We start from the raw sequence: 14,019 nt of genomic DNA on the forward strand, positions 1-14,019 counted from the left end.
CTTGACAGAGGGATGAGTAACTATCTTTAGGTTGTTGGGTTTTTCTTTGCTTGTTTTGTACTATTAAGTTTTTACATAATAAATACTGGTAGATGGAACCCATGAAGACGTTAGGGTGTCTCAGCCTTTAGGACTATAAAGGATCCAAAACAAAATATTAAGAACTTCTAGGAAAATGGAGCTGTAATTTATTATTATGGTAGTGATTGTATTCTGAAATTTGGAGAAATTTTTAGAAAAAAATGTTAGCATCCTCTTTCAGGAAAGGAAAAAAACTGAGGGGGCATACTTTATAAAAGCTGTAGGAAGAAAAGCCAAACAAGAAAGTAAATGATTTTAACTTAGAAGATGTGGTTGTGTTCAAAAGTGAAATCAGAAGTATTATTCAGTCTTAAAAAGGAAGAAAGAGCTGGTCTGTGCTACAGTGTGGCTGGGGCTGGAGGGCACTGTGAGAAGTACAGTAAGTCCTGAAAAGACAAACACTGGAGGCTGAGGAGAAGGCAGATGTGGTACACTGGTATCCTGATTCCAGCACTGGGGGAACGGAGGGGCCCGGGGGCTCTGTGGCCAGCCAGCCTAGAGTAGATCAATGAACTCCAGGTCTTAGTGGGAGACGCTGTCTCAAAAACCTAATGTGGACAGCTCCTATTAAATGAGACCCCAGATGGGCCTTTAGCCTACACACACACACACACACACACACACACACACACACACACACACACACACGTAGGTGCAGTACACACCCACACAAAAACAGCTATCATGTGGCTCCGTTTACGTGCGGGTTGGTCAGAACCACAGAAACAGAATTCCGATTTCTGTGACCCAGTGATAGGCGGGCAGAGATTTGCTGGGTGTTTTGTTTGCTGGCTTTTTTATAATCGAGTTTCAGATTTCCAATATACAGCATGATGAAGAATGAATTGTGATGTCACTGAATTGTACACCTAAAAATAGGATAGTAATTTTTGGAAAGGAAAACACTAGTTAGTTTGATAGTTTCTAGTCCACAAGTGCTGGGGTAATTTTTTCTGTAGCAATAATTACTGCATATTTTATCCTTTAAAAACACAAACATACGGGGAAAAAAAGAGTATGTCTCCTTTAAAAGAGGAAATAGAAATATCAACCCTACTAGTACAAAAACAGAATCAAAATTGTGAAAAATACTAAAAAGGACAAAAAGGGTGTTTTGTATTAATATATAAGTCAAATACACTAGAAATGTGTAATACTGATTACAACATATAATAACCGCAAAACAGAACTAGACAATAAATTGATGAAGATCAAGCTACCAAAGAGGATTAAAAATCACTGTCAGGTGTACCTGGACTTGGAACAAACAGGATTAGGCCTCTGTTTAGGACTGCTAACCAGAGGCTTCTCATGTCTCTGTGGCTTGCCTCCTCACATAGGCCTCCTGCCTTCAAACATGGTAGCCTCAGGGAAATTAGACTTAGTACATGTACTCAGGGCTCCAAGCATAGTGTTCCAGGAAATAATACAGAAAATGCAGAGCCATTTGTGACTTAGTTTCTTGAGTCACATAGCATCCTTTTGTGCTTGTTTGCTTTCTTTCAGATAGGATCTTGCTGTGAGACTTAAAACTGAACTAAAACTTGCTATATTGATCCAGGCTAGCTTTGAATTTGTAGTAACCCTCTGACTTCTGCTATCCAGTTACTGGGATTGTAGGCATGTACCACTGTGCCCAGTGTTGGTAGAAATAATTACAAACCTCCCAGATTAAAGTAGGTCATAGACCCTGTTTTTGTTTGGTTGGTTTTTTGTTTGTTTGTTTGTTTGTTTGTTTGTTTTGAGATAGGGTCCCATATAACCCAGGCTGTAGCTGAGGATAGCCTTGACTGTCTGGTCTTCTTGTCTCTATCTCCTGACTGTTAGGATTACAAGCATACACTGTCATGCAAAGTATTATGTTGTGCTACCAATGAAACCTAGGGTTTGAGGCATACTACACAAGTACCCTACCTTTTAATGAAATAAATGCCAAATAATTTATAGAAATAGCTTTTAAAATCTCTTCACTACTAGTTCTTTCTCCCATATATAAAATAAAATCCCCTTTTCTAAAGATAGCCTCAACTTTTAAGATCCAGGATTTAAATCAGGTCCAGGTCCAGCCAAGATTCTTCAGGTATGGTTCAGTGAGTAAGCTCTTCAGTACTTTGAACATCTTCTATTGGGGGAGTTAAGGGAGGAGTAATTGTTTTACTCTGAACCCTGTAATCCCTGTCTCTTACATTTTCTCTATATTTTGTTTGAAAACTGATCACTTTCTAGTTTTAGATATTTCACTCTCCTGATTTACAATGGATAATGTAAACCATTGTATTTTCAAAATCCTGCTTAAATATCTTAGCCCAAATCCACCAGTAAGAAGTCTGCCATTTTCCTTGTCACCGTAGCAGTGCTGCTAAACGGCCAGTTCATTCTCTCAGACTTCAACAACCTTTTTTTCCTTTTATGTATATGAATGCTTTGCTTGCATGTGTGTATATATGTGCAACACGTGTGTACAAATCTCACAGGAGGCCAGAAGAGTGTTGGATTGCTTGGAACTAGCACTACAGATGGCTGTGAGCCTACATAGGAGTGCTGGTAACCAAACCCTAGTCTTCTGAAAAAGCAGTCGTTACTCTGAGCCAGCCCCTATGAACAGTTTCTTCCTAGCTCTTCAAGCTCCAGTTGCCCATCAGGTTTCAAACCTAGAGCCACTGACTTTGGGTTTGTTACAGTAGCATTCCATTTCCTTGTGTTAAATTCTATAGTAGTTACTATTGCTCTGATAACACATTATCATAAACTTCAAGTAGTATAAAGCAGCAACCTCAGATGACTTAGATGACAGGGTCAAAGTTCCTGTATGTGGCTTCCTATGTGTGCGGTCTATCATATGGCAGCCTCCAGTTACCATCAGGCATGTATAGCTGTGGGCTCCAGGCACAGGGGTATGTGGTGCAGGATCTTTGATCACACTGTTAACCCCTAGATTATGTTATTTACTGATTTTTTTTTAAAAAATAAAAGCAGTCTCTTATTGTGATGTGACTCAGCCCTTAGCACACATATTTAATCTCTCTGGCTGAATACAGCTATGCCCTTAGTGTACACCTGTAATCCCAAAGAATGAAGATAAAGTTAGTTTGTAGAAGGAAGCACCCGTATGAAAGTGATGTCTAACTGAATGGCAGACAAAGTGATGAATCAGGGAAAGATTTGACAGAAGAGGATACACCCAACTCTCAGAAGAGAGGACAGGGAGCTGCCTGAGGACAGTGCAGAGAAGAGAAGGAGGTGGCAGTTTGTTTTCCCAGGACCTTTTTAGAGAGACAGGCTGCAGGGAGAGAACAAGCTAGACACAGCTGAAGACAGAACAAGCCTTCACAGAATGAGAAGGAGCTAGAAGATTAGAACAGACTGCTAGAGTTAGGATGAGGCCAAGCAGAGCAATTCACTCAGAGGCCAAGGGAAGCCAGATTGAATCTGTCAGCTTGGAGAGGAGTTTGAAAAGCCAGACAGATGAGTTGACCAACCACTCAGAGCTCAGAAAGAACTAGGAAGGGGCGGGCTTATTCAGCAGAGTGTCTCAGAGGCTGAAAACTTCTAGGCCTAAGTAAGATTGTGCAGAAGCTAGAAGCTTCCAGGACTAAGCCTCGGTTAGCAGGTGGAAGCAGTAAGCTTCAGAGACAATTACACCAGAGAGAATAAAACTAGTTTTATACGTGTATACGTGCATTTGTGTGTGTGCATGCATGTGTTTACAGAGCCCCTAGCCTTGAACTCACATACTGGGCCTAGACCTCTCATATCAAGGAGCTCACTATCTCCTGTAACTCCTCTACCAGGGCTGTTACACCTCTACTGAACTTTATGGGAACCTGCATGCATGCAGCAAATACACACACATACACATAAATTAGAATAAAATGAGTCTTGGGGGCTGGAGAGATGACTCAATGCTAGGAGCACTAGGTGTTCTTTTTAGGGCTCCTGGGTTTGATTCCTAGCACCTGTATAGCAGCTCACAGCCATCTGTAACTCCAGTGCCAGGGAACCTGGCATCCTCTTCTGTCTTCCAGGGTACCAGGCATGCAGGTGTTACACAGGCGTACCTGCAGGTATAACACCCACATATAAATGAAAAATTTAAAATAAAATGAATCTTTTAAAAATTTTCTATCTAAAATAAATTAAAACTTAAGTTGCATACTGTTTTGACTGTACTTTGTTGGTCATGGCTGTAAGAAGTCCACCGAAATTCAAGGAAAGGGAACACAAAAGGATGTAACAAAATTTTTCATCTAACAAGTTGTTAAGAAGGCAAATAATAAATCTTGTAAATTTAGATCTTATAACTTGTTAATGTTGGTTTTTAAAAGAAAATTTTTTAAAATCAACTTTAAAAGTAACTAAGCTGGTTTTTCTATAGAGCTCCTGACTGTATAAGGACAATGTTTTCTTTCCAGACCAGTTCCTGTAGTCTGGAACTCACTATGTGGCAGAGAATGGCCCTGAGCTCCTGATTCTTGTGCCTCCACCTCCCAGTGCTCCTGTGCTAGAATTAGATGGTGCTGCACATGTGAACCGCCCTTCCTATCTGCTGTGTGAGGTGCTAGGAAGCTGAGCCAAGCTGTGCTGGCAGTCACTCACCTCCTGCCCCACTGGAGGAGTTGCTGAACAGCACTGTCTCTGTAGGGGTGCAGAGAGCATCAGGACATTCCCACTGGTGGCTTCACATACAAGTCTAAGACGTCCGCTCTGTTCAGTAGCAATGAAAGTGAAGTGGGAGCCCCTTGACGTGGGTGAAGCCAGAGTGGCTCTTTGTGCTCATTGGCTGAAATAGAGTGAAGACTTCGTGTGGTGTTGCGACACTAAGGAAAATTCCGGAGAAAACAGCATTTGTAAATACATATGTTTAGATAGATATAAATACAAAGTTTGCTAACTCATTTTTAGATTTTATGTGAAAGAATTTGATTATATATTTGATGCCAGTTAGCATAGAGTCTCTAGGTGTCAATAATAAGTGCTGTCAAATAAGCACTCCACCCATCTGCTTCATTGTGGTGTTTTCACGGAAGCAAAGCTTAGGCTGCTGATGGCTGCTCTTTGATTGGTTAATGAGTTGAACATTCTTTTGTAACTGTTGCCTATTTTACTTTTTAGAATAGTATCATTAGGAACTGTAGCTTCATCTCCTTGAGAATGAGATTCTAAAGAATTTCATGTATAGCTAAATTAACCTAGAACCTTTTTTAAATTGTAGAATAAGCATGTATTAGTATGGAGGTAATTTAATGTATGTAGTGTATGTGTAGTTTTTAAAACATGGTCGGTCATTCAAGTGTTGTTATTTACTCGGTGTGGTTTTCAGCTATCATTAATCATCAACCATTAATTTCATAACTTCTTAAAGAGGAGGCTACTGTTTGTCTGTTTTGTTTGTTCCTATAATTTTAAGTAGTCTTTGTGGTCTTTGGTATAAACATAAGAAGTAAAATTACTGCTTTTCTTAATTTGTCCAAGTGATTGGATTAAACTCATTGTAAAATAGAGGTTAAAAATACTACTTCCCTTTATGGCACTGTGTGGGAAAGAATAGGATGCTAAACTAGACATGTGAAAAGGAATAGCTTGTAGTGAAGTACTTTTAAAAAGACCCTGTTGTTGCTGGGCAGTGGTGGCGCACACCTTTAATCCCAGCACTTGGGAGGCAGAGGCAGGTGGGTTTCTGAGTTCGAGGTCAGCCTGTTCTACAGAGTGAGTTTCAGGACAGCCAGAGCTACACAGAGAAGCCCTGTCTCAAAAAGCCAAAAAAAGGACCCTGTCGTAAGGGCTGTGGGGATGGCAGTAGGCACTGTTGGGCACTGTGCAGGTGTTTGCTGCACAAGGCTAACAGCCAGCGAGAGTTCAGTCCCTGCAATCGGAAGGTGGAAGGAGAAAGCCAGCTCCACAGATTTGTCTCTGTTCTCCAAATGCACACAGGCGTGCACCTTGACAAATATGGGTCATGTACACACAAAAAATATAGTAGGGGTTTTATCTTTAAAATATTATAATACCAAAACAAAACTATACTTGGTAACCTGATAAATGTACTGCTACTTTAGTATATACGGAAGTAGAAATTTCACCAAACTCAGTGGTTTTAAAAGCTTTTCACAAGTGTGTGGTAATAGTCATGCTTACTGAAATTTTTTCTAACACTTTTTAAGCATGATGTTAAATTCTTTTCAGGCAGAGAACATAGCTCAATAGTACCGTGCTTGCCTAGAATGGATAAGATCCTGGGTTCAATTCCTATCACCACCCCAACAAAAATCATTTGGTAATCATCCAGTACAAATTTTTTTCTTGGAGAGAAATGTCTTTTATATAGTGTGTTCATTGGGCTTATGCTTAATACAAAATAGAATGTTTGGCATTCACTGAAGTACTTTATCACAGTTTTAAAACCCATGGCACTAAACTACCAACCAAAGAGTACATATGGAGGGACCCATGGCTCCAGCTGCACATGCAGCCGAGGATGGCCTTGTTGGTCATCAGTGGGAGGAGAAGCCCTTGGTTCTGTGAAGGCTCCGTGCCCTAGTGTAGGGGAGTACCAGGACCAGGAATGGGAGAGGGTGGGTTGGTGAGCAGAGGGAGGGGGGAGGGGATACAGGGTTTTTGGAGGGGAAACCAGGAAAGGGAATAACATTTGAAATGTAAATAAAGAAAATATCTAATAAAAAAGAGTTGCCATTAAAAAAAAAAAAACCATGGCATTCATAGTATAGTACATTCAGATTAGGTTCTGATAATTCTAGACTGTCAGTCTAGAATTACAAAGCAGACATGGCAGGAGTGGGTTTCTATAAATTACCTGCCTAAGAGCTGGTGTCACACACCTTGATTATTCTGCTGTGAAAACCCACTTGCATAAACTTTTGTGCTCAAAGGGCCAAGCGAACATAAAACTCGAAACTGCATCCAAGCTTTTCCTACACAAATGAGTCATTAGCCCATCTTCTGTGTTCTGTGAACTTAGTTTCTGCTGTAAGAATAAAAGCATAGACCATCATAACTGCTGTGTTTACTTACTGTTGTCGCTTTTGCTTCCTTGTGTAGCTTTCCTGCAATTAGATAAAAAGGGACCACAGAAACATCACTTTGAGCAGCCTTCAATAATACCTAGGAAAAACTACTCCTTCACAAGAGAAGAGGTGAGGCAGATTGACCGGGAAAATCAGAGGCTTTTGAAAGAACTGTCAAGACAGGCTGAAAAACCAGGAAACAAAAGTACAATTTCCGGAAGATCGATCGGCCATCCCCCTAAGTTGTATCATAGTGCTCTCAACAGACAGAGGGAACAACAAAGGATTGAAAGAGAAAATATGGTGAGTGCCGCATCGTCAGTCATCAGAGCAAGTGCATGTGCACTGACTTGTAAGTACAGCTGACAGAAAAGGCTGTAGGACCAACTTTTCAGTACAGACACATAATGCAGGTGCATATATACATGGCATAAATGGTCTAGATGTTAACCACGTGCAGTTAGACATGTAGCTGGTAGAATATATAGTAAGAGGTCATTTAAAGAACACACTGGAAACTTCACTGTTCTCTGCTTAGATCAGTTAGATCACTGTACACTTACAGGAAATGGTACCCAAGAAGTAGATGCATGTGTCCTCTATGATGTGTTCAGTCACTGAAACTCTGCTTCACCCCACCATACTGGAAATTCTATATGATCTATTTTTAAAAGATAATCTAGAATAGGTCAAATTTGGCACTCAGCTTGAAATGAGTGCGGCTTTTATAGTTATGAATTAAATAGTTACTTTCATATTTTAGAGAATATATATATATACATACACAAGACTTGAAAATCTTCACATTTAAACTATTATAGTATATTTTTTCTTTTTAGTAAAATTAAGCTCATAGTAATTGCTGTATATTGAATTCTTACTAATCCTTCTTCTAAATATCCTCTACATATTAGTTTACCGAATCTTGAAAAATCTTTGAGGTAGACATTTTTAAAAAGTATCATAGACATGAAGAAACTAAAACTTAACAGGATTAAATAATTTCCCAAAATAAGTACCTGAACCAAACCTAGCCAGACCTAGGTAGTCTCTTAAATAAATAGAATTGTAAACTAAAATTAGACTTCTGTAAGTTTATAAGGTCAAGCTAAAATGAATGTTAAAGCTGTTGAAATTAAGGCAGTTCCAGGGCTGACCCTCATGCTTCATCACCAGTGTGCATCTGTATAAAATGGCCTGGTAACAGATTTTATGAGTTTATCACCATCGCTATCCCCATAATAGTCCCACACATAGCCAAGAATAGGTACCTATAAAATAATTGCAGAGAGTTTTGTGTGTGATGAGCTATCTGCACAGTAGCCTTCTGTATATCATGTTAACCATATTTGATTCATATTTTGTGAAAATGTGGAATTACTCATGTCACAAACAGTTTATTTTTTTGTTTTCATATGTCCATTTGGATATGAAGCCTCTTTTAATTGGCAATTTTACTCCTGTTTTGCAAATGTTAGGTCATTTAATCTTCATGTGGTATGACATGGTATGGTGGCATGAGAGAAAATGAGACACTGAGTAGGACACAGTACGGCTCGAGGTCAGACAGCAGGTAGCAGAGCGTAGATTCAGGGTTAGGGTATCTGGTTTGGATTATTAAAAAACAAAATACAGTTTTAAGTATAATTTGCATGCCATATCTACTTCAAGATTACAGCTCACTGAGTTTTACTATCTTGTTTTTGCTATAACATTTTTCCATTCCTATTTCCCTCTGGTCCTTTCTTTATAAATTTGTTGATTTTAGATATTTTATGTGAGTGGATGTCTGCAATATTGTAGCTAGCTTATTTCACTTTAATGTATTTTCAAGTTTTATCCATATTGTAGCATGTATCAAAACTAAAAAAAAAACAGTTTGAGATGTATTTATTCTATATGCTTATGCATATATGCTTTTGCCTGTGTGTGTGTGTGTGTGTGTGTGTGTGTGTGTGTGTGTGTGTGTGTGTGTCTGCATCACATGCATTCCTGGTGTCCATAGAAACCAGAAGAGGGCATTGGATCCCTGGAACTAGAGTTACAGATGATAGTTGGCATGACAGTGCTGGGGAATCAAACGCAGGTCCTCTGCAGGAGCGGCAAGTGCTCTTCGTTAGTAAGTGGTTTCTCCAGCTTCTTGTATCAAAACTTTTAAATGTGAATGAGATTCCCCTGTAAGTGTGTGTAACATTGTGATTATGCCGTTTGCTGGTAGACACTCTAGGCAGGCTCTGCCTTGGTTGTAGTGGATGGACACTGACATGAAACTGTCTGTTCATGTCTCTGCTTTATTTCCCTTAAGTGTCAAAAACTGGGATTGCTGGGCCATATGCTGGTAATTCTGTGTTTCATTTTTGTTGTTGTTTTGTTTTGATACTGAGATAGGATCTCACTGTATAACCCAAGCTGGCTTTAAACTTCTAATTCTCATGTTCCTGCTTCCCAGTGCCGGCATCAGGTGTGTGCTTAGCTTTTTAAAGAGCCTAGACTTATTAACAGATGGAAAGATCTCAGCCCACTAGTGTCTGACTATGCATTATATTCATACGAATATTCATAATGAAGACTGTCAGCCGCTTCTACTTAAAGCTTTCACTATTCCTCCAGCAATGATCTTCTTGTTTGTTTCATTTTGTTTCTTTGAAATAAGGTTTCTCTGTGCCTTGGCTGTCCTAGAACTCACTCTGTAGACCAGGCTGGCTTGAAACTCACAGCAATCCACTTGTCTGCTTCCCAGAGTGCTGGAATCAAAAGTGTGCACCACCACCCACATGGCTTCAGAAGTGAAAATTTAAAAGCAGTGGGAAACTGCCAATATTTTATTCTTCTTTGCTCCATATACATTATAATTTACATATGTAAACAAGTATTTTTTCCAATGTAACTTGTTACACATCAGAACATGGCTTTATTCAATTGACTGTATACAATATCGCTATATTTAATTTTGTTTGATTATTCATTGGTGCTGGAGGTCAAATCAAGGTCTTAGAAATGCTGTCACTGAATATCAGAGCCACAGCCACAGCCCATAAAGCCCTGGCATGTCAGCATGTAATCAGTACAAGTGATAAAATAGTTTGACTTTTCTTTTTGATGAGCTTAGAACTTATGTATTTTTGTGCTGTTATATATAGTTTTCATGTTTCCTAACTGGTTATTTCTGTTATTTGTTTTTATATGTTTATTTTATATCCACACCCTTCTTTATTTTTCTGTTTATTTAAACATTCTCTCTCTTTCTCACCGTGGATGTGAAGACATTGGATAACTTGAGTCGGTTCTTTCCGTCCACCATGTAGGCTCCAGGACCAAGCTCAGGTCACCAAGCTTTGTGCAAGTAGTGTCTCACCTCTTCCCCACTCCATCAGAGCGCCATATTGGCTTTAATTTTTCCTACAGTGTGAGCTAATGCATGCTTTAATCTGTTTTCAGGCTGATTATAATGTAACACATGTATGCACGTACACACACAAACACATGTGCATGTAGTTATATCTGTGGCCGGTATATGAACAAACAAGGTCCATTGTTTGGCATGATTATTAAAACACACACACATACATTAACATACTGGACTCCAGGAGCTGCATGAATGACAGTAAAGTACTATGCAGAAGCGTAGACTATAAAATGGAACCCTAGAATTCAAAGCAAACTGTTAATATGTCCCACCAAATTTCAAGATCTATCATCTGTTTCAGTGGGCAGATACTAGCATTCTACTCTTTAGGTGCTGTATCCAAGTAAATCAAGGGAGTATAGAGAAGATGCTAAAATGTTGTCGCTTTTTCAGTCTCCAGCAACAAGGAAAGGAGGAAGGATAGAGAGAAATACAGTTTTTTTCCAGCAGAGGGCGTGCTTGCTTCATACTGACTCTGTTACCTCAAGACTGTTTGCAAAATAATGACCAAGGTTTTAAGTCCTGAATCATGAAATTCCTTGTTAAAGGATGGATGGATGGATGGATGGATGGATGGATGGATGGATGGATGGATGGATGGATTTCTTTGTTACCATTTGAACATGATATGTTTCCTTTTTTCCTCAGAGAGACAAAAATAGACTTAGCTAGAGAGTGCTCAGAAAGATACTGGTGTGTTGTTTCATTCTAGCATCTAGTGAGCTTATTTCACTTTTCTAATTATATGTCAGGTTTTTTCCCTCAGGTAAAAGAGCAGGGGCTTGCTTTCAACAGTGTTAGGGATAAAATAAGGCTCCCCCAAGTGGTCACAAGCAGTCTAAAACTTAAGTAAAAAAAAATTTTTTTTCATTTGCTTTTTAAGGTATCTTTGTCTTACTGTCTGTCTCTCACCGAGGTCTGTCTGTCTCTCGCCCGCCTCGTGTGTGTAAGAGTTTTAAATCCAGAGAAGTAGATTTTTCTGCTTCTGAATTTCCTATTAACATTTTTTTAAACTACAATGTTTCATAAACTTAAAAGTTTCAGATCTAAAAGCATCCAGTGAAAGCCCTGAATTTGCTGGATGGCCAGAACCTTACACTAAGATCTTGAAAGAACTTATAGTTCACTTAGTGTTATTTTCCTTTCTGAGGTTGCCATCCTTCTGTGGCAGACAGAAAGCTGACTATGACTCAGTAGAACTCCAGCTGGGAAAATGTGAGACGACCTTGTCTCTAGTTTTCCGACTTTTGGATACTTGTTACTTTTTTCTCCCATAAAGTTGAATAACAGTGATTTTAGATTCAATCTACAGTCCACATTTATAAGATGCCAAAGAGAAAGGTGGTAGGGGAGTCTTAGCATTGTTTTAAATCTAGGCTGTTCTGGGCCCCAGAGGCGGCCCACACCTGTCATGCCAGCGCCTGGGAGGCAGAGGTAGAGGGTCAGGGGTTCATGGCTTACCTAGGCTGCACAGCATGTACAGGGAAAGCCGGACTACATGTGACCCTAGCTCAAAACAAACCTCGGGGAAAATGTAATAGCATTGAAAGCAAAACACCTTCAAAAACCAAATCTATGTCCTTACCTTAAATGTCTACAAAGCATTTTCAACTTGGCTATTTTTCTCATTGTCAAGGAACTTCCAAATGTCATTTTTTAAATCTTTTGGGATATTAAAATAGTATCTTTATAAGCCTTTTTGGTTTGTTTCTATGTACAGAATTAGAACTATCCCTTATTTTTAATATTTTCTGTGTACCATGTAAGACTATTTTTTCATTATTGGTACAAAATGAGAATTCCTGTCAATATTTTAGAACATTATGAAACTTAAACAAAATATTACTTTGGCAAGATTTTTGGGTGTACATATCTCAAGACCCAAATACATAGTTCTGTAAATGAATCAATGACTTAAACTCATGACATTAAGTGTGGACATTGAACCCTTTTCTCAACTGTACCTATTTTTTATTAGATATTTTCTTTATTTACAATTCAAATGTTATCCCCTTTCTTAGTTTCCCCTCCAAAAATCCCCTTTCCCCTCTCCCCTCCCCCTGCTCACCAACCCACCCACTCCCACTTCCTGACCCTGGTGTTTCCCTATACTGGGGCATAGAACCTTCATAGAACCTCCTATTGATGGCCTACTAGGCCATTCTCTGCTATATATGCAACTAGAGCCATGAGTCCCACCATGTGTTTTCTTTGATTGGTGGTTTACTCCAAGAGAGCTCTGAGGGTACTGGTTAGTTCATATTGTTCCTCCTATGGAGCTGCAAACCCCTTCAGCTCCTTGGGTACTTTCTCTAGTTCCTTCATTGGGGACCCTGTATCTGCATCCTCTTCTGTATTAGTCAGGCACTGGCAGAGCCTCTCAGGAAACAGCTATATCAGGCTCCTGTCAGCAAGCTCTTGATGGCATCTGCCTAGTGTCTGGGTTTGGTGGTTGTTCATGGAATGGATCCCCAGGTGGGGCAGTCTCTGGATGGTCCTTCCTTCAGTCTCTGCTCTGAACTGTGTCTCTGTAACTCCTTCCCTGGGAATGTTGGCAACCACACCTATTTCTTAGACTTTATCACGTGTTGCTGTAGTGCACACTCAGTTCAGTCACTGCCTTACCCATTCCTTCAGAAATGAGAATCGTACAATGAATTTGTTCCCTCCCCTCCAGATGGACTGACATCCCTGTGCTCCTAGCTCTCAGGATTCATGCTGAAGGCCAGCGTGGGGCCAGCTTACCTACACAGGGATAGCCTATCTCAAAAATCCAAAAAGAAATCAGTGACAAGGAATTTAAATCATGGGACTGTCAGAACATTTAAAAACTCAAGCTGAACTCTGAAGGGAAAGTAGTAATACGATGACTTAAAGGGCTTCCTAGATGTTATGATTTTGAAAGGTATTATGGGATGGAACGATTTAGTATGTTGAGGGATTCTACAGACTGCAGAGAGAAATACATGTTAGATTTAGAGAGGCCTAGCTAGTATGCTGAGTTTGAATTTCATCCAGTATTGAAACATTTCAAGTAGGGGATAAATGATCAGACTTGAATTTCATAAGGCTACACAGACAGGAAAACAGTGAGAAGGATAGTGGAAGCACAGAGGAGTTACTGCAATCACTTGGGCTTAGAAGGGCCAGAAATGATAATCCAAGTTTATAGCTGGTCCTCACAGTGGACCTCAATCAGTCAGCAGCAGTAACACAAAACTAGAGTGTTTCAGAAGTAATCTTATCTCTTCCCTCCGACCTTCAGAAATAGCATGAATATTCTTCTTGAGTCATCTGTATCTGAGAGTCTCCATGAATAAGGAGTAAAACATGAGTAGTTATTAGGGGAGAATCTTACTATTTAAAGTATAGTCACTTAAAGATGTTTGTGAACTAACTATAACAAGGAGGTAGACCCACTGGTGGGCATATGGGCAGTGAGGCTAGAATTAAGTCTGGCTGTGAGAATGTTCAGGATATATCAATCTGTTGGTACTTGAAGCATGGTCA

At 39.6% G+C, this 14,019-nt stretch overlaps 1 protein-coding gene across 3 annotated transcripts in view; it reads left to right on the top strand.

Moving 5' to 3' along the window:
- Cfap97 (cilia and flagella associated protein 97) overlaps positions 1-14,019 on the top strand; it is a 47,697-nt gene that overhangs the window by 22,487 nt on the left and 11,191 nt on the right. For all 3 annotated transcript variants that reach the window (XM_029531858.1, XM_021219057.2, XM_029531857.1), the window contains exon 3: positions 7,138-7,406. In XM_029531858.1, the coding sequence (XP_029387718.1) occupies positions 7,138-7,406 (269 nt within the window). The remainder of the gene's footprint in view (positions 1-7,137; positions 7,407-14,019) is intronic.

This window comes from Mus pahari, chromosome 19, assembly GCF_900095145.1.
Source record: "Mus pahari chromosome 19, PAHARI_EIJ_v1.1, whole genome shotgun sequence".
Taxonomy (NCBI): Eukaryota; Metazoa; Chordata; class Mammalia; order Rodentia; family Muridae; genus Mus; species Mus pahari.